At 38.4% G+C, this 18,460-nt stretch overlaps 1 protein-coding gene across 1 annotated transcript in view; it reads right to left on the reverse strand.

Annotated features, from left to right (window-relative positions):
* The window catches only part of frmd4a (FERM domain containing 4A), a 55,964-nt gene that overhangs the window by 10,778 nt on the left and 26,726 nt on the right, over positions 1-18,460 (reverse strand). Inside the window, 12 exon segments of the mRNA XM_043264830.1 lie at positions 2,127-2,268; positions 2,614-2,755; positions 4,875-4,951; positions 10,193-10,279; positions 10,519-10,576; positions 11,182-11,247; positions 11,673-11,756; positions 12,526-12,548; positions 13,000-13,056; positions 14,159-14,243; positions 16,108-16,200; positions 17,215-17,309. Coding sequence (XP_043120765.1) covers positions 2,127-2,268; positions 2,614-2,755; positions 4,875-4,951; positions 10,193-10,279; positions 10,519-10,576; positions 11,182-11,247; positions 11,673-11,756; positions 12,526-12,548; positions 13,000-13,056; positions 14,159-14,243; positions 16,108-16,200; positions 17,215-17,309 — 1,009 coding nt within the window.

Genomic DNA, 18,460 nt, shown 5'->3' on the forward strand with positions numbered 1-18,460 from the left:
CCTGGGGTAGAAATTAGTGGAGGCTATGAATGTGTGTTCTCACACTGAAACTATGAGGCATCATGGAAGCTTCCTGCATCTCTGCAGAGGAATGCGATGCGTCTTGTGTGTTCAGAAGGGGATAATAAGTGTGTGTGGGCAGGCAGCTGTCTGGGAATCAGTGAAGGGTCAGCAGTAATAGAGAGAGAATATGACCAGGGTCACTGGTGGTGTCCAGTCAAGCTTTCTGTGTGTGTGTGTGTGTGTGTGTGTGTCTTTGGTCTTCGGCTGCAGAAAAAGCACTGAAACCTTAGGTTTGTCCCGTCACTGTAAAGCAATATGCTATGACATTTTTTTATATCATGACATGCACTACCATGTAATAGTTTGGAATCAGTAATACATGCATACATTTTATGCACTTACATACATTAATACTGAAATTCAGCAAGGATGCATTGCATTGTTCTAAAGTGAAAGTAAAGACATTAAAAAAAAAAAGCATCACGACTGTTTTCAAGAAAGCTTTGCCATCATAAAAATAAATTACATTTTAAAATAGAAAGCTTATTTCAAATTGTAATAATATTTAACAGCATTACTGTTTTTACTGTGTTTTTACATTAAACAAATGAAGCCTTGGTAAAACGTCTTTCAATAATATAAAAATCTTAGGGACTCCAAACTTTGAATGGTTGTGTATTTTGGACTAAATACTTAGTGGTATTTAGCATATATATTTAGTGGTATTTTAAATATTTTTTCTTGGACACACTAAGACCGAAAGTAAATATTCCAGAATCACCCTGAACATACGAGTGAACCAGAGTGGGAATTCTTTTCTTCCAGTTCCTGTGAGTATCTCTGACAGGAGAATTTAGCTGCAAAGAGCTTTTCCACTTTGCCAAGTTTGGATTTGCTGAGTTGCCAAATAAATCCATCATTTTTGCTTCCCAGTGGAAAGCATTCTGTACAGGGAAGTGAAGTGAAAGACGTTAAGAGAAAATTAGTAATGGACACGCACACTTGGGCTGGGTGGGGTTCATGGGAACTCCAGAGGGGCAAAACTGTCCTGTTGTGAATCTATGAAGCAAATCTACTGCAAAGAAAGGCATCACACTGCATGACACAGAAAAAGAATAATTCTGTCACTGGAACAGAGTAAAATCGTTCTGGAGAATGTCTCTGTGAAAACTCTCTATCCTTTTGGACCCTACATATAAAAAGTCAGGAGATTTCTGAAGGTCTTTGCAGAACAATGGCACAAACATGTACTGTATTTATAACAATATTTTAATCTGACTCTAATACTTTAATACTTTAATCTTGTACTTTTTATGTTCAAACTTTGACCAATTTATCATGCATGTTATTCTAAGAAAACAAGCAAAATGTTTTCTGTTTATATAACCCAAGCTTCATGAGCAGGGAAAAACAATATTAACCAATAATATAATAGCTGAGATAACTGAGACTCAACTCTACAGTCCAACTTTACAATTTAAGAAAAAATAAATGAATACAGAAAATACATTCATTCAGAAAACAGAAGTAAAATGGTTTGTGAACGCAGTTTGTTTCATGCTGCCTAAGCAAAGCAAACAACTCCAAAATGCAGCGACTGTCCAAGCCTCCGCTATGATCTAATCTCTCATGTGCGGTCAGTGATTAAGAGGCTGAAGACACATGGCCCAGATGAAAGGGAGATCATATGACCGACACCAGAGGAGTCCTGCTTCGAGCGCTTTTAATTCATGATACCTGACACCACGGCAGGAGTCCAAAACCAGCATCAAGACAAGCTATTCTCACTCTCACCTCGTAGAAAATTTACACACATGCCCACACCCCAACACTCCCAGCGTATGACATCATCATCACCATGAGATCACAAACACTGGTTTTACACATATAAAACCGAAGCTTTTACAACTGGCCCCACATCATTGCTGATTTGCCATTTCTAAAAACCCTTTAAAAGGACAATATATTTAAATTCTTTCTGTGAGTTCTGTGAGAAAATAAAGTTTGCTATTGAAACACAAAAAGTAAAAAATAATGCAAGAATGCAAAGTTTCTCTGTAAACAGGAAGAAAGCGATCTTGTAATTGCACCTGTTTTGTGTGAGTGTGTGTGAGTGTTCTGACCTGAGGAGAGCAGGCTTCCGCTACTGCCGCTGATGATTTTGCCTTTGCTGCCCATGTTGGCCAATTTGGAGGTCTTGAGGGTTCCTGTTTCTGTCAGGTCTATGGCTATCTCATTGAGACTGCGTGCTGCGTGGATCTTGCTCTGAGAGACAGAGACGGAGAGAGTGAATGTGCTTGCCAGCTGTGTTGAGTGTGTCAGAATTTTCCAAGAGACGAACATTCCGCAGCTTTTAAAAGTGTAACAGAATCCTTGAGCAAAATCAGAGACAGATAGTTATGTGTGTGTGTGTGTGTGTGTATGTGCAAGTGGCCCTGAGGATTGTAGAGATGGTTGTCTAGACGGTGAGACAGTTAGAGGTAGACCACAGAAACACAGGAAAGTCGATGTAGTAAGAGCAGGATTATGAATCAAACACACACACACACATAAACACTGATACAAGAAACACATTTGAAGACAAGATCGAAAACACAAAAGTACGCTCACCTTGCTCTGTTTGCGGTCCAGGTAGAACTGGTGCTGGCTGATGGCCATCGCCCAGATGGATTTGATGAGAGTGGGACAGGCGTACCAGGTGTGCACGGCTATGCCACTGTGACCAAATGTCCTCCGCGTTACAGACGCCCTACAGTTGGAGTGAACACAAACCGACTTTATATTCACTGAATTTGATGACATTGTCAGTGTAGAAAAGCAAAATGTTTATTATTTCCCAAACACATTTAAAACACTTGCATTTTAACAGACACACACCATCTTTGTGTTTATGATTTCAATAAACACAGTAACCTCCTCTACATCGGACGAACCACATCCAAAGATGAATAAAAACAGCCAGTAAACAGACCTGTGCCCATGTTATGTTGATTGGCTAGGTAAGCTAATTCTAAGATAAAGCTGACTGATGCTTGTAAGATTTTAACTGATTTATTTTGCAAATACCTCATCTACTGTGCTAGCCAACAGAACATTTTTGATTCACTGTAAATTGTAAGTTTGGGATCAATAAGGTTTTGTTTCTTATGTCCACCTAGGCTGCATTTATTTGATCAAAAACACAGTAAAGAAATTGTTATTATAATTCAAAGTGTCTCTTTAAAAATGTATTTTAAAATGTAATGTATTCCTGTGATGAGAAAGCTGAATGGACAGCATCATTACTCCAGTCTTCAGTGTCACATGATCCTTCAGATATCATTTCAATATGCTAAATTGCTGCTCATTATCATCAACTATTATTAACAATTATCTAACATCTTGAAAACAAGCAATGCGCAAGAATATACAATAGAATAGCACCCACATTTTTGAACAATTGTGTATACTTAGATACTACTAGAGGCATAAAAATTCACACACAAAAAAAAGCTATTAAATTCTATTGTCTGCTATATTATCAGCCACCAGTATGATGTGTATTTATGTGGGATATGTGAAATGTGAACTGGTGTTAGCACATAATATTCCCAACAGCTCTGTGATGTATCGTCTTAACATACCACACACAGTGCAGCCCACAAACACACACACACACCATTACACTGTGGTCGAACCCAGCGCACATGTGTGTCCAGTGATGGGCTTTATAAAATCCTCCAGGCCTCTCCACTAGAACAAAGATAAACAGCAGACCCTCTTCTTCTGACTCTTTATCAAAACTATATTAGTGTATGTGCGTGTGTTGCATTGACTTTCACTGAATGACAGTGAACTTAACAAGAAAGAAAACACATCATAGTCCCTCATGCTGCAAAATAAACAGATTGTTTCATCTTCCTAAACGGTTTTGCTGTCTTTCATGTCTTATTTCCGCAGCCTCCAGCATTTCTGTGAACTCCCTCCGTGTTCTCCGCGTTTCTGGGCTGTCGTGGTGGTTGTTTGAACAGCGTGAATGAGGCGGTTTATCTGTCAGCATCTGAGGCAGCGTGTGCTGCTGCTTTTGGCAGTGTCTGCTGTCCTATAGAGACTAACCAGCCCTCGGCATGCACTGATGATGTCATGAGGGCCTGATTACACCCTAAACACATCCTAATATTGACAGAGAGAACATCAGAACAAACTAAAAATCCAAAACAATCCATGTTTTGACAGAAAGAAAGAGAGAAGGGAAGAACCGAGATCGAACTCAAACCACATCTCAATCTCTACAGATATACGGACAAAACGAGGAGGCTATGTTTTTGTTCATGTGTTCCAGCTGTACGTCTGCCCTCTTCTCCACAGGACACAGGAAGTCAGAGATTTTAATCCAATAACAGACAGCTTAGCTGGTGGACAGAAACTAACCAGATGTAACATTTATCAATAAAAATTCACAATTATTCTCTTCAGGAACAGGAGGACACTAAATTGGGTTTTCCTCTCAAAGCCTGATATGTTTTTTAAAATCAAACAATTAAACTTGTACAACTGCTGTTTAAAGATGTTACTCTATTCAAATTACACCAAAACAGATTCATATTCAATTCTTGTTGCTAGTAAATAGTCCAATGTAAAGCTCAGTACGTCATGCAACTTTACTTATAAGTAATTCAAATTATTTCCACACTTTAATCCAAAAGAATCAAAGGACAAAAACATACACTGCTAAGATCTCAACAAACTTATATTTCAAACTCCATCTGAGATGTAGTAAAAGTGGCACCACAACATGCCCTGTCAGTGTATTTGACACATTGTTTGGAAGCCGTTACAGTTCATGACCTGTGAGTGTGAGTGAACACGTGTAGGCTGTAATATAGATTTACCTTCTCGGATCATGGACTTCCACTGAGAACTTCTTCTCCCTGAAGTACAGATTTTCCAACTGTCTCCATTGGAACACCTGCAGAGACGAGAGAACGTTTTTACAACATTCCCAAAACCTCAACCAAACATTCCACGGATGGTGCTCCAACGACTGTAAACTCTTTCCAGATCAGAAAACTTTAGGAAAAGCCTCCAAAAGAAAATCCAGAAGTTAAGTCCAAGCCAAGATATTTTACTTTTCTGTGCACTTTTTTGCTTATGGTTAGTGTAAGTAAAATCTTCCTTAAGCACAGGGGAACAATGAGTCCTCCTCTGTATATGTGTAGAAAGAGAGAGACTGTTTGGATCAAGAGCGATGGAGAGAGGGAGCAAGCGAGAGTGGGAGGAGTCAGCCCCCTTCCAAGCCTCTCCTCCCTGTGGGACACACACTTCCTGTGTGGGCGGGGTTTAAGGAGAGTTCAGAGTGATGTGTTTGTGTGTGTGCTGTAGTAACCCCTCAAAATGCAGAGCTGAAGCTTTGTTAAACTCCTCCACCTCTTTCCTCCTCATTCACTCAAGAAACCTGGTTCTGGTTCTCATTACACACAATCTTGCACACACACATGCACACAAGGCTGTCTGTGGCACACACATTGGACTTCTGGAGCCATCAGCTGCACAGACACAAAGAAAACACAATAGAAACAGAGAGTGGTGGAGAAAGTGGCATGAATATGTACTGTACGTTTGCTGAAACTGTTAAGAGCCTATACACTTTCCAATGTATATAAGAGACATATACAATCTAACATATCAATTACGCCCCTAATTAAATTAAACATACGTGGTATATAAGCATTCCTTAGCAAAACCTTGATGTAAGAAAAAGAAGAAAATAAAGGAAAAGAGAAATGATGTAAGAGAGTGAGAGAGAAGGGGAGGGGCTGGCTTGAAGAGCTCAAGAATTTTAAGAGCCTGGGAAAACAATGGACAGATGAAGGAAGAGGGGAGGGAAGGAACATAGTTATACACACACACACACACACACACACACACACACACACACACACACACACACACACAAACTATTTCCACATACATCACTAGAATTGGGAATTAAGAACCATTTCCTATTCAGAACTGGTTCCATTTTAAAAATATACTGGAATCAAATGACTTTTATAGCATTAGTATCCGATAATGTTATTTTAAAATCTGCAACATTCCACTGATGCAGATAACATACCGCATCAAAATTGTTTTCTTGCATGTCTATTAAATGTACAATTTTAAATAGGATGAGATTACAATATATGAACTGCTATATAAATTAGTGAAATGAGAAAGATTGGTTGATGTACAATATAATACATAAAGAATCACAAAAATACTCATTTGAAAACTACAATGCGTAAATAATAAATCTCATTAATCAATCTCAAGATTGTTATTGTTTTAAACTGCTCCAATGATACATATCACTAAAATAACACCAGCTATGTGTGGATCCAAAGATTCGACAAGTCAAAAAGAACAAAAAAGTCAATTCCTGCTAAAGTGATGTTACTAAATATCAATAAGAATATAGGAAAAAGCACTAAATGTAATAATTTTTGTTATAGGCATATAATAATATGTGTTATAGGCAAATTAGCGTAATTGTGCCTCAAAGTGAACTGGCTGTTTATATACGTAGTAATAAGAGCAGCAGAAATAAAGGTAATAAACAACAATAAAACGTTTACAAAAATAGTACTGTTTTGTTATATATATGTATATTGTTCCCCGGAAGTTCTGTCCTATTAAAATGTAAATTAACATAAAACAGAGGGACATTAAATAATTTAATGGAAATGGAAGCAGAATAGTTAAATTCCTTATGTTTTCCGCCCTAAAACATGTTGCAAGTGAACAGTACATAGCGTGAATGTTTCTTGGTGTTTATGAGAGGCGTTGATGGTCTCATGGGACCAAGAACAAATTTGACCCTTAACACTTTCAAAACAGCTTTCATTATTGAGATACAAATCTCTTTCTCCTTAAGAGAGGAGGGAGAGGAAAAAGAAAGTGAGGGAGGCTACAATGTTCCATGACATCTAAACACTAGTGTGGTGCAGTTATAAGAGCCAATGAGGCATGGAGCATTAACCACACCAGAGTATTTTGGGCACAGTGAGGTAGAACTGGGGACTTCGGCTATTGTTCTGGATTGAGACAATCTCAGCTGAAACTGTGTGTTTGTGTGTGTGTAATTCTGAGGCATGCAGTCACGAGAGGCTAAGAGTGAAAAGGCATTTCAAAAGGGGCCCATGTGCCCAGTGATGTGCTGAATCCTGGTTAGTTCCAGCACATATTTCACTGAAAGCTGAACAGTGTTCTAGTCCTCATGTTGTTCTGGAAACAGAGTTAAATCTTGTTCTGGACTTCAAAGGATTTTAATGAAGACTCACAGTCATGGTGATGTGGTCCAGAGATTGGCTATGCCTGTCTGAAAATCCCACCTCTGTTCTGTGATGCAGTTGATTCCAGGAACGTTTTTATCATGCAGTTAAACTAAAAACTCAGAAAAGCATGCAAGCGCAACACATACACAATAGTGTATTCTTATTTAGATGATTCAGTAAGGATACATTAATTAATACACTGATCAAAGTGGCAGTAAATGTTAGAAAAAAAATTCTATTTTAAATAAAGGCTGTTCATTTGCAATTTTTATTCATTTAAAAATAAACACATAAATAAATAAATAAATATAAAAAATCATTCAGTGCATTTAAGATTGCCTAATCGGACAATAATACATGCAATGCTGCCTTTGCTTTTGGTTGATTTGGTTGTCAGACCGAGACATGCTTATTTAGAAAATTCCAAAGTAAGGGAGTTCAGATTTTAAGGAGTCTCAGAGTAAATGTCATAGGCGTTTCATCACTATGACTATTCACTGCAGCTGCTTTTATTATAACGCACAACGCCCACCCTGCAGCCTGTCTGTACATAGAATAATACAACAAACCCCCACCCCTTTCTCTCACAAAGAAACGCATAGAGTACAGGAAGACTGTGTGTGTGGCATGGTATTTACTTAGCCGGAGCTATAAAGAGCGCTTATGAGAAAAGACAGGGCATTGGAAAGGTCAAAGGTCACTAGCAGCAGACAGGATGAAAACAATCACCGGTGACTCAAGGGCTGCAATCCCATGATTCATAGCTATAACGTCCCATCTGGCTAGAAGGGCAGTTATACATTTTTTTCAGATTGGCTATGCTGTTTGTATGTTTTACAAGGCAAGAATCTTTCAGTTAGTACAGTTAATGAGTTGATCCAAACCAATCAGAAACAGCCGTACACATGCCAGTTTTTGGGGAGTGGTCTAGGATTCGTCAGACGAACTAATGTTTCCAGTATGTTTTGTGTTGTCAGGGCGACAGTAATCCTGCGGGTGTCTGCTGCTGGGTTTCCTGTTGCGGGTTTTGGAGTCAGCAAGGCTGCGGAGGGAGTTTAGGTAGAGGACAATAGCTCTTGAGAAACACGCACCCCAATTCATGATGAAACCACAAATGTACTCGTCACACCTCTGTGAAACTTTACACACATGCGTTGGCACAAATGCTCTGTGGTTTCTCATTAGGAGAGGGTTTAAATTAGTTTGAAACTCATTAAACAAACCCAACCACTAACTCACCAAGTCTGCAACTTTTAGTGTGTGGCATATTTAACAGTATATCCCACAGTCTCTCACACACACTGCCTACAGATGGAGAACAGCCACAAACCATTAGTGCATGTGAGCTTATCATCAAAACATTAAAACGTGCATATGCGATGGAGGCAAACTGTGTAATGAGAACATTAGTGGCAATGACCCATCTGAAATGCAGATCAGTGGAAAGTTGCAGCCTGGCATTTGAACACAGGGCTAGATGTCTGATTGTTCTCTGCGATTGAAATAATAGTTCACACAAGCTGAACATATTATCATCATTTACTCACTCTTGTGCCATTTCAAACCTGTAGGACTTTCTTTCTGCTTTGGAAAATAAAAGAAAATATTTTGAAATACATCTTTTTTTACTCTATACAATGAAAGTCAAAGGGATCCAATGCTGTTGCACTGCATCATCAAAATTAGTTTAAACATTTTTTAAACTATATTATTTTGCATTCTGCAGTAGAAGAATTAAAGGTTTGGATTATCAGGGTGAGTAAATGATGATGTTCATTTTTGGGTGAACTATCCTTTTAAATTGTTATTCAGGTTTAGGTGGATTTGTCAGTAGAGCTATAATTTTGTTTAGTTTGCATCGGTGGCATTTTTGCAGACGCATCTGTTCTTCTCACTGGTTTCTCTTCCCTCCATTCTGAGCTGCCCTCTGCTGCGTCGTTTCATTTCAACTCTCTTTTTCTGTAACAGATCCTTCTCTGTAAATAGGCCTGAATTTGGCTTTTCGCTTGGCTGGATGTTCTGCTTTGAACGCTATTTTTAGCTTGCGGTTTTGGGAAAGGTTTTTCTGTTCCTCACCACAGGCTGAAGTTTTTGCCTGTCCTTTGGAGAGAGCTAAAACACGGGTGTGTGCTGTGAGAATGGAAAACCAAAGCCAGCGGGGCACACACCTGAAGTCATTCTGACAGCAAGCAAGTTTCTCCTGACTGAGAGAGATTTGTAGCATTTCAGTTACTTGGTGTCACTGATAGTTTGTCTGGAAGTTTGAGAGTCTCTGTCTAAAGTTACACAAAAAAAAAAAACGCTATGGGGTCAGACCGCCAGAGGTCATGACCTATCTGAGGCCACCACACCCAAGTGTCAGACGGTCAGACTTGTCTTGGCTGACGTCATGAGGTTAAGCAAAGTTGACTCTGTGATAAACACATATTCATACTAGAGCACACAGCTCAAGCTAAATTTCAAAACACAGCGTAAAGGGAAACTGCTTACATCCACTGGATTTTCTGCAAAGCAGAGAGTTTTAAAGAAGAAGTGGGATTTGTTCCCCTTCCTCGTGAAGAAACAAAACAGTTTTTCTTAAAAGGCACTGTCATAAGCTACATTTTCTAGAAGTGACTGGTTCTGGGTGGTTGCCTAAGTCAAAAAAGACAAATTTGTTCATTTTATCGCAAGCCTGACCACTCAGAAAAGTAATGGCACACCTCTTTCTCAACAACTGGAATGATTTAAGGTCTCATTCCACTTGTTCCGCTGGTGAGGGATGAATTTTGCTAAGCACTACTAATTACCATCACGGAGGTAAAACTATTATGGGATGACCAAGATAAAGAGATGTCGAGAGAGGACAAAAGAAGTCAAACTGTAGTAAGTCCACAGAGGAAAGACAGTCTTACCTTTCTTGGTTTGACTTTGTCCTGGTAGTCATATTGAAAAATGCCTTTATAACTCAATCCCAGCCACCACGGGATACCCTGCTTATCCTGAGAGAAAGCAAGAGTGAGAAAAAAATGAGAGTTAATGTGCGCACTCACACATACCGATACAAAGAGAAGTGTCAGCTTATGGTTGATGACAGCAAGATTATCTTAAACACACGGAGTCTTAAGCATCCTTTAACACTTAAGTCAAGCGCTGATACTATAGGTCGTGAGAATGTGTGTGTGTGTGCATGGACTGACGGCTGTGATTATAAATTTTCCCTCCGAGCACACTGACCCACCTTAACAGCATAATAATGCACTCCATATGTGGGTAACGACTCCACTATACTCATATAACTGTGAGAGAGAAGAAAGAAGAAATCGTTGACAGTGTGTTATAGATGTTACATATGCAGACAATTTACAATAGCAGTGAACACATGGGAGTGGATCTCGGAAGTAGGATGCATGAAAAGGATTATCAGCACTGAAAGTTTCTGGATACTTTAGACACACTTAGGCACTGATTTCTTCTGTGAAACAAAAAAAACGTCTAAAAGTGGAGTCAAAAACATCAAATCTTTGGTTCTCGCATGCCATGTGACCATATGTGATGTAGTTTCAGGGTTATTCCTGGCCCAAAATTAGGCCATCCTGATCATGTGCATATGACGTTTAATTTTTCCTCAAAAATTCTGTGTTGTATATCTAGTCATCAAATGAAGGCATAAAACATTAATGTCATTTATCTTTAAATTACTGAAAATGTAATTTTTTTGTCAAACAAATGGGATTTAATTCTCTATGCAGGACCCTATGTTTAAGTTTAAGTTCTTTTGAATTCTACAGAAGTTGTTTTTGGAATGATCAATGATCGAGGTTGATCAAATGATGGCAAGTTTAATTTTTGGGTGAAGATAAAATGCATTTTCTTCATCAAATTCAAAAGAGCATTTTCTTACTTGACGATAGCCTGGCCCCTGGACTGTCCACTTAGCTTCTTATAGTGCTCAATGACCCGGTCCTCACTGCAACACAACACAGACACAAACACACACACATTCAGATTAGTGGCAACAGATGACAGTGTTCATAAGAACGTGGCTGTCAGCCTATTTCAATTCCACAGGAACACGAAACAGGCAAGAGTGAAGGCTTACAGATGTACAGAGAGGCAGCCAATGAAATACAACACCATGAAGGAGATAAGTTCATTATTAAAACAGGAAATACACCAGCCTGCTAAGTATGAATGTGTGAGTGAATGCGTTTTAGAAGAGCAGCATCTGTGAAACACTTCATTCGCATCAAATAGAATTCGGGGGAAATTAGGTTAGAGAATTATTCTGGGGAATCCTTTCCCAAGGTGCTCAGAGAACACAGAGCAAATACTTCTCGTTAATACCTCTCCATTATCAGCTGACAGCTGTGTGTGTAAGAGTGTGTGTCTCACCAGTAAGCGAGTGAAGGGTGCTCCTTCAGTGCTTGTGTAGGCAGTGCTGGCAGTTTCTTTAGATCAGCCCTAGTAGCTTCATTACTGCAAAAATAACACAAAATACTCAGGAACAGAAACACCTAACAGAGCAAAAAAATCATTTGGATTTACAGAACAGAGACAGAAGAAACAGAAAGGCAAATTAGTTGCAATGAACTATTTTAATTACTTTAATAACTATTTTAATGGAAGATTAAGTCAAATGAATTGCACGGTGGGATATGTTACCCTTTCCAGTGTGCTCAGGTTGTATAATGCAAAAAGTTAGTGACTATAAAGGCATTCCACATAAAAAAAATTTTCACACTATATTTAAAACAAATACTGTAAAAATTAGGGCAGTATGGTAGTGTGCCATTTCTAACACAGAGTGATGGAGAGGTTAAGAGGAAGTGTACGAGGTAGAGGAAATTGAGTCGAAGAAAACAGAGTGACAGAATAAAGCTGGAAGGATGCACATGTGACAGATTTGTAGCTGAGATACTGTGTGTAGAACGTGTTTGTGTAAGCGTGTGTGTGTGTGATGGAGAGAGCCAGGGGTTAGTGTGTGTAATTTAACACTGTTTATCCTCTGCATTCCATTTCCTCCCCTCTGTCTCCGTTCCCAGGGTTCACACCCCCATATCTCTCTCTTTCTCTCTCTCCATCTCTCTTGAATCGTGTGCATGTGCTTATGTGGGAAGGAGAGTTTGATATACGCCACAAATTGGATCTGCTTTCACTCTGCAGTGACACACTGATAGAGACTTTGATAATGTGCGAGTGTAAGAGGTCAATCCAAGGTGATTCGTTCATTCATACAGCCTCTTACCTCGTGAAGTCTCCTTTAGCTTCCTGTGGGAGAAAAAAAAGACATATTTTAGTATCTATAATGAGTGTTTGATGGTAGACGAGACTGCTTGGAAAGATCGTATCCACTGATACATAGAAAGGTGCATGTGTGTCTCAGTAGGGGATGTAGTCGCAGCCATCTGGATTGAATCCTCTAAAAGGTCAAACACACATAACATACCTGATACTACACCTGGATCACACATACACAGAGTCATACAGGAAAACCGTATTTCTCCAAAGCATTTCCCTCGTATGGATAACTTACAGCACAAAGGAAACATCCTGTTTTAGATTTAAAATAAAGTACCCTGTCAGGCTGAAATACTGTAGTGACCTGAATATGACTCTATAATGCTAACACAAGTGTATTTGAGATGTATGAACTTTATGAAAGTTCATTGCACGGTTTATGAGAGTCCACAAAATGATAAACAGTATGACACGATCTTACCTGTAGGATATAAGAGGCCAGTTCAAACACCACCTCACTGTCCACCTCTATGAGCTCCTAGAGACAAGACAGAGGAAAAAGAGACCCTTAAGTTCAGGATCACAGCAGACAGGATATCTCCATTAATCTGTCTCTTATCTTATCGCTCTCTCTTTTAATGACCTGATCTGCTGACTTATCACTGAAGGGTCTATCTAAATCACCTCAGCTATTTCCTGTGTAATCAATATCAGGACAAAGCCACATACACACATGGGTTTTGTGTGAGGGGATTTTGGAAGTGTAGGGGGTCTTAATTACTTCGAAGACCAAGTCAAATGCAGTGATTCATTACCTTTGCTGAACACAAGAATTTCAGGAATGTCACACACAGAGGATTGGCATGCATTAGAAAGCTGACTCTAGAGTAAAGTGTGAGCAATGAGCTCATGGTGGGAATCTGTGGTATTTGATCAGTGACACATATACACTCACAAATACAGAATGTTTTTGAAACAAACCGAAACAGCTATTGCAAATGTTTAATTATATATTTATATATATATATATATATATATATATATATATATATATATATATATATATATATATATATATATAATCATATATATATAAACACTACATTTATTTCCTTAAAAATTCAACGATACTGTAATATACTGGTACTGTGTTATTTTAATTTAAAATAAAAGGTTTATATTAAATTTTTTTTAGAAATACTATTAATTCCTGTGATGCAAAGCTGAATTTTCAGCAGCATTACTCCAGTCCTTCAGAAATCATATTTATACGTTGCTGCTCAAGAAACATTTTCTATTACTATTGCTGTGCTGCTTAATTTTTGTGCAAACCGTTTTTTTTAAATACTTTTTAAATATTTTACAATACCCTATTGACACCTTTTGAATAATAATGTATGCATGTATAATAAATGTAATATATGTTAATATATGTGCAAGTGAAGAGCTTGGTACTTTGCACATTCTTACAGTACCATCAGTCAATCAGCGTTGCCATGATTTTTCAGACAAATCTGTGGCATTTCAACGTGGGATTTATGGATAAGGTGCTCCATGGGCATACGTGGAAGTAACAAATGGATATAAAGGGGCATTAGCTCATACCGCCCTCTAGTGATAGTACAGTGACAACAGTTTACCTTATAGATGCAGGACTTTGCATTGAGGAAGAAAAGCTCTATTGTGGCATTGTCCTTAAGGTAAGAGATACTTTCTATGTAGAACCTGTAGAAGAAAAAAATAATATGAACATAAAAATACTAATAAAATACTAATGTTCAAAAACATTACAGTTACATATATTGCATACATAATTCACATATTAAGACTGCCAAACATGATTGTTTACTTGTGACCCTAAGATTTAAAATTGTTCAACATGAGCAACCGATTCTGAGCAGGTTCAATGAAACCTAGCAGGTTCATTCAGACTGTTTCAAAGAACTCACTGAAAGAAACAATGCATTATATACACAAACCCAAAGACCAATCACTAGAGGGCATCATAGACACTTGCTATATCCTCTTGCTGTCTCCATCCCTCTTGAAACCCACAAAAAGAAAACAATTTCCACTGTGCAAGCTTCATTTAGCACTCAGATTAGAGTTAGCGGGAACTACAACAACAAACAAACACATAAATAAGTAATTGTCTCAAAATCAGCATAAATAAATAAGCGCTCTCAGCAAGACATTTTTCATTGCAGCTGAAGGCTGAAGCTCTGCCATTCACACATAAACTTACACAGACACACACATGCATAGATATATATGTACAGGTGCAATCTGATAATATGACCTTGAACATACACTGAACTTAAAATGAACCCTAAGACATATTATAAATGAAGACACATAATTGGAATCCAAAACTGACTGTTTAAAGGAGCGAGAGGAATTAGAGAGACAGAAGACGAGTGAAAGTGAGAGAGATTAAAGTGATTAAAACTGTATTGACAGCCGGTTTAATTTGAGATGTGAGTGAGACAGAGTCTTACATGCATCAAAGACTTTAGCTCACTCCAATCAATAGCCCAATCATGAGCAGAAAGGACAACACACATACACGCTGATGCACACAGGACATCATGCATGCATTAAAACTGGGCCTCCGCTCCAATTTAAACTGCACTGACATGCAATAGCTCAAGCAAAAAACATACAACTCCGCACGCAGCTATTAGAGCAAAATGCATGCGTCCGTATGCGTGCATTTAAGTGTTTGTGCCTGTGTGTGACCCAGAAAAGCAAAGTGATGCAAGAGGAATAGACTGAATGAGAGAAAGGCAATTCAAGTGTGTCCCGACAAATGGGTGAAATGCTGGGCTATTTTAATGCTGAGCTTGACAGCAATAAACCAGCATCCACCCACAGCGAGCGTGGTGATGTACGACTGTGTGCTGATTGCGACTTACACAGTAAAATACTGTGAGGAAGCACACAAATGTGCCCGCTTTAAGTCTCTCGCCCACACAGAGACAAAAACAAGAGCAATAAATATACTGGCTGCTCTTGGTATTGGTCATATTTCGAAGCAGATGCAATTAAAACCTAAACGAATCGAGCCGCCCAGCATATCTGCTCATGCTCTGCAATTCAAACACAGTCTGATTAACACTCTGCTGTTGCCATGGTGCTCAAATTGCTGGGGGTGTTAATGACAGGAATGGTGGATTCTGATTGGACGCGTTTCTTGTAACTGCCAGTAAACTGTGGTTTGCTGACCCCTCTAATTTGAAACAATAAACAAACACACAGTCGCCCCCCAACAAAAAAACACTGATGGAAGTGTTGACGCTAATTGATTCTAGAGGTGTTAAGTGTTTTCTTTTTAAATATTCAACTGGGATTTGTTGAAGTAATATGAACATTTCTCTTTTATTCTCTCTGTCAATAAACATATATTATACTTTTTAAATATTATATATTATTTGTATTAGTAATAATAATATGTAATATATAACTATTTTATGTGTAGTTTATTATATATTTCTATAACTTCTGCTGTTAATAATAAATAAAATGATAAATATGTATTTATGTGTATACACGTAAACATTTACTGTGGTTTTGTCGCAGCTGTACTTACCTAACACAGAAGTAAAGCACAATGGGTCCAGATTTCTTGGGAAACTCGTGTTCCAGAACACGACGATCTAACTGCAACCAGCTGAAATGACCCCTGAAAAGCAGCCCAAGAGAAATGACTGATAGCATCTGTAACAGCAACCGGAAATGTCTTGCAACATCTTACAATGTATCATTCATAGTGCCAAATAACGGCATAAAACATGATGTGAAAAATGAGCCACAAGAGGGCTGTTTTATGTTCAAGATGTCATTGCTTGTGCATTTTCATGCATAATTTAGCCAGTGATGACAAAAACAAAAGCACTCTAACTATTGTGAAATATATAACCTTTAACAGATCATTTTAAATCCGAAACTAGATTCAACCCAGTACATTATATTGAAGAGTTGATTTGCAAAAACAGCTAACTCCATTTTATCAATTTCATTTATATAACAAAATATATATTAATAATAATACAATATATATATTTTTAAGAACACGTGTAAAGTTGCTTCTATAGTGCTCTGGATGGAACAATATTAATACAAATGATTGTACCACTGACAAGCAACATCCCAATGTTTTTTAAATTGTGTTTGTATAGGGAAATGATTGCGCCTCTTTAACTCGCACTGTGTGCATGTTTCTGACAGAAATGCATTTGTCGATTTGCATGTTGTCCTTGGCAAATGCAAACTGTCATCCCCTTGTTGGGAAGAATGTACAGTGGGGTGGATCAAAGGTCACCAGACAACATTTCAAAACTACAAATAACGCATTCCCCCAAGCACTCCAGCAGTAAGAACAGAAGGGATGCTTCTCTTGAGTGTGTGTGTGTGTGTGGGTGGAGGGGCTTGCGCCTTAAAGAAATCATGCGAAGACACAACTAACAAATGTCACACAGCAGTAGGTCACACTGTGTAGGATGAATGAAGAGCTGGCTGTCACACAAAGTGAAGATGAGAGAAAGAGTGAAGCAAATCATTTCCCCGTGGAATTATCACAACATGTTCACTCATCCAGCCCTGGCACAGTCAGAGAGATGAACTGTTCATGATTGCACCTTTTCTCATAGGTTGGAGGCATATGTAATATATAATAGCATGTCCTGGGTATACGTACGTCTCATCTACATATGAGATTCCAAAATATTCCTTCTCCTTCAGGTTGAAATGGGATGCCACCAGGTCTAGAAGATCCTTCGCCATTAGCTTGGGCTGAGAGAGACAGAAAAAAAGGTTTCATCACAAAAGAGATCTTTTGGTTTAGAACTTTCACACTACACCCAGATACACACACACACACACACACACACACACACACACACACACAAGGTCAGCGAGTTTGGCAGCCTGCGAGCGTTGTATTCTGATGAGTATTGATGCACTGCAGTGACTCTGCAATTTCATGCCGACTCTGTCTGTCTGCAGTCTGTGTGTTGCGTCTTGAACAAAAGCTTGATTTGCTGCACAAACAGTATCTGAAATATGCTCCTAAAGCTGAGATATACCCTTTTAAGAAGGATTGATCATTATTTTTAATAATACAAAGACATACAGAGTACCGCACTGACACACATCCAGAACAATCTGGAAAACAGAGACATCCCAGTTGTCACATTGTTTGTGCTTCTGCAAGCTCGGGGCTTTCCCTGTGTGTATAAGTGAGTGTAAAGTGTGTTAGAGCCAGTGTGTGGTAAACCATGGGTGTGTCATTGGCTTAGAGCGTAGACACTGAAATCACTGGTGTCCTAGAACATCTTTGTACAGCTTACCAACCTACCAATATATCCACCATTAATAAGTAGAAAACATTTAACTTCTTGTTATATATACAAAATATTAGTTAGTGTTATTTAAAGGAGATTCTTATGCACAGCTATCCTACATTTATTTGACTCAAGTGCTCAATGTAGGTATTAATGTGTTCAGTCACATGATACCTCAGAAATCAGAGAGATGGGACAGTTTGGACTGTAGTGTATATTTGGGGTGTGTATGCATATATAAAATCAGTTAAATCAATTTAAACTAAATGTGGACTTGATTTGCATATGCATTGAGCGCGTAAGTGTTCAAAACACTTTAATTACTGTTTTGGTTTCAACACAGACCCTTTTGAATTAAATACAGACACACATACAGCACTCTTTATAAGAAAGCCAACCCACCCACACACTCTAAAAATAGCACAGCAAAATCTGGAGCAAAAGTACAATCACTGCCACAACCTCTGCTTATGAAAGGAAAGAATGAAAGAAAGAGAAGAAGAAAAGAACAAGGGGTACATTACAGCCTGTAGAATGTTGTGCATAAAATTATAATGTAGTTACACCTAGAGCATGAGAACAGTAAGCACAAAACTATTC

This window comes from Puntigrus tetrazona, chromosome 18 (assembly GCF_018831695.1).
Source record: "Puntigrus tetrazona isolate hp1 chromosome 18, ASM1883169v1, whole genome shotgun sequence".
NCBI lineage: Eukaryota > Metazoa > Chordata > Actinopteri > Cypriniformes > Cyprinidae > Puntigrus > Puntigrus tetrazona.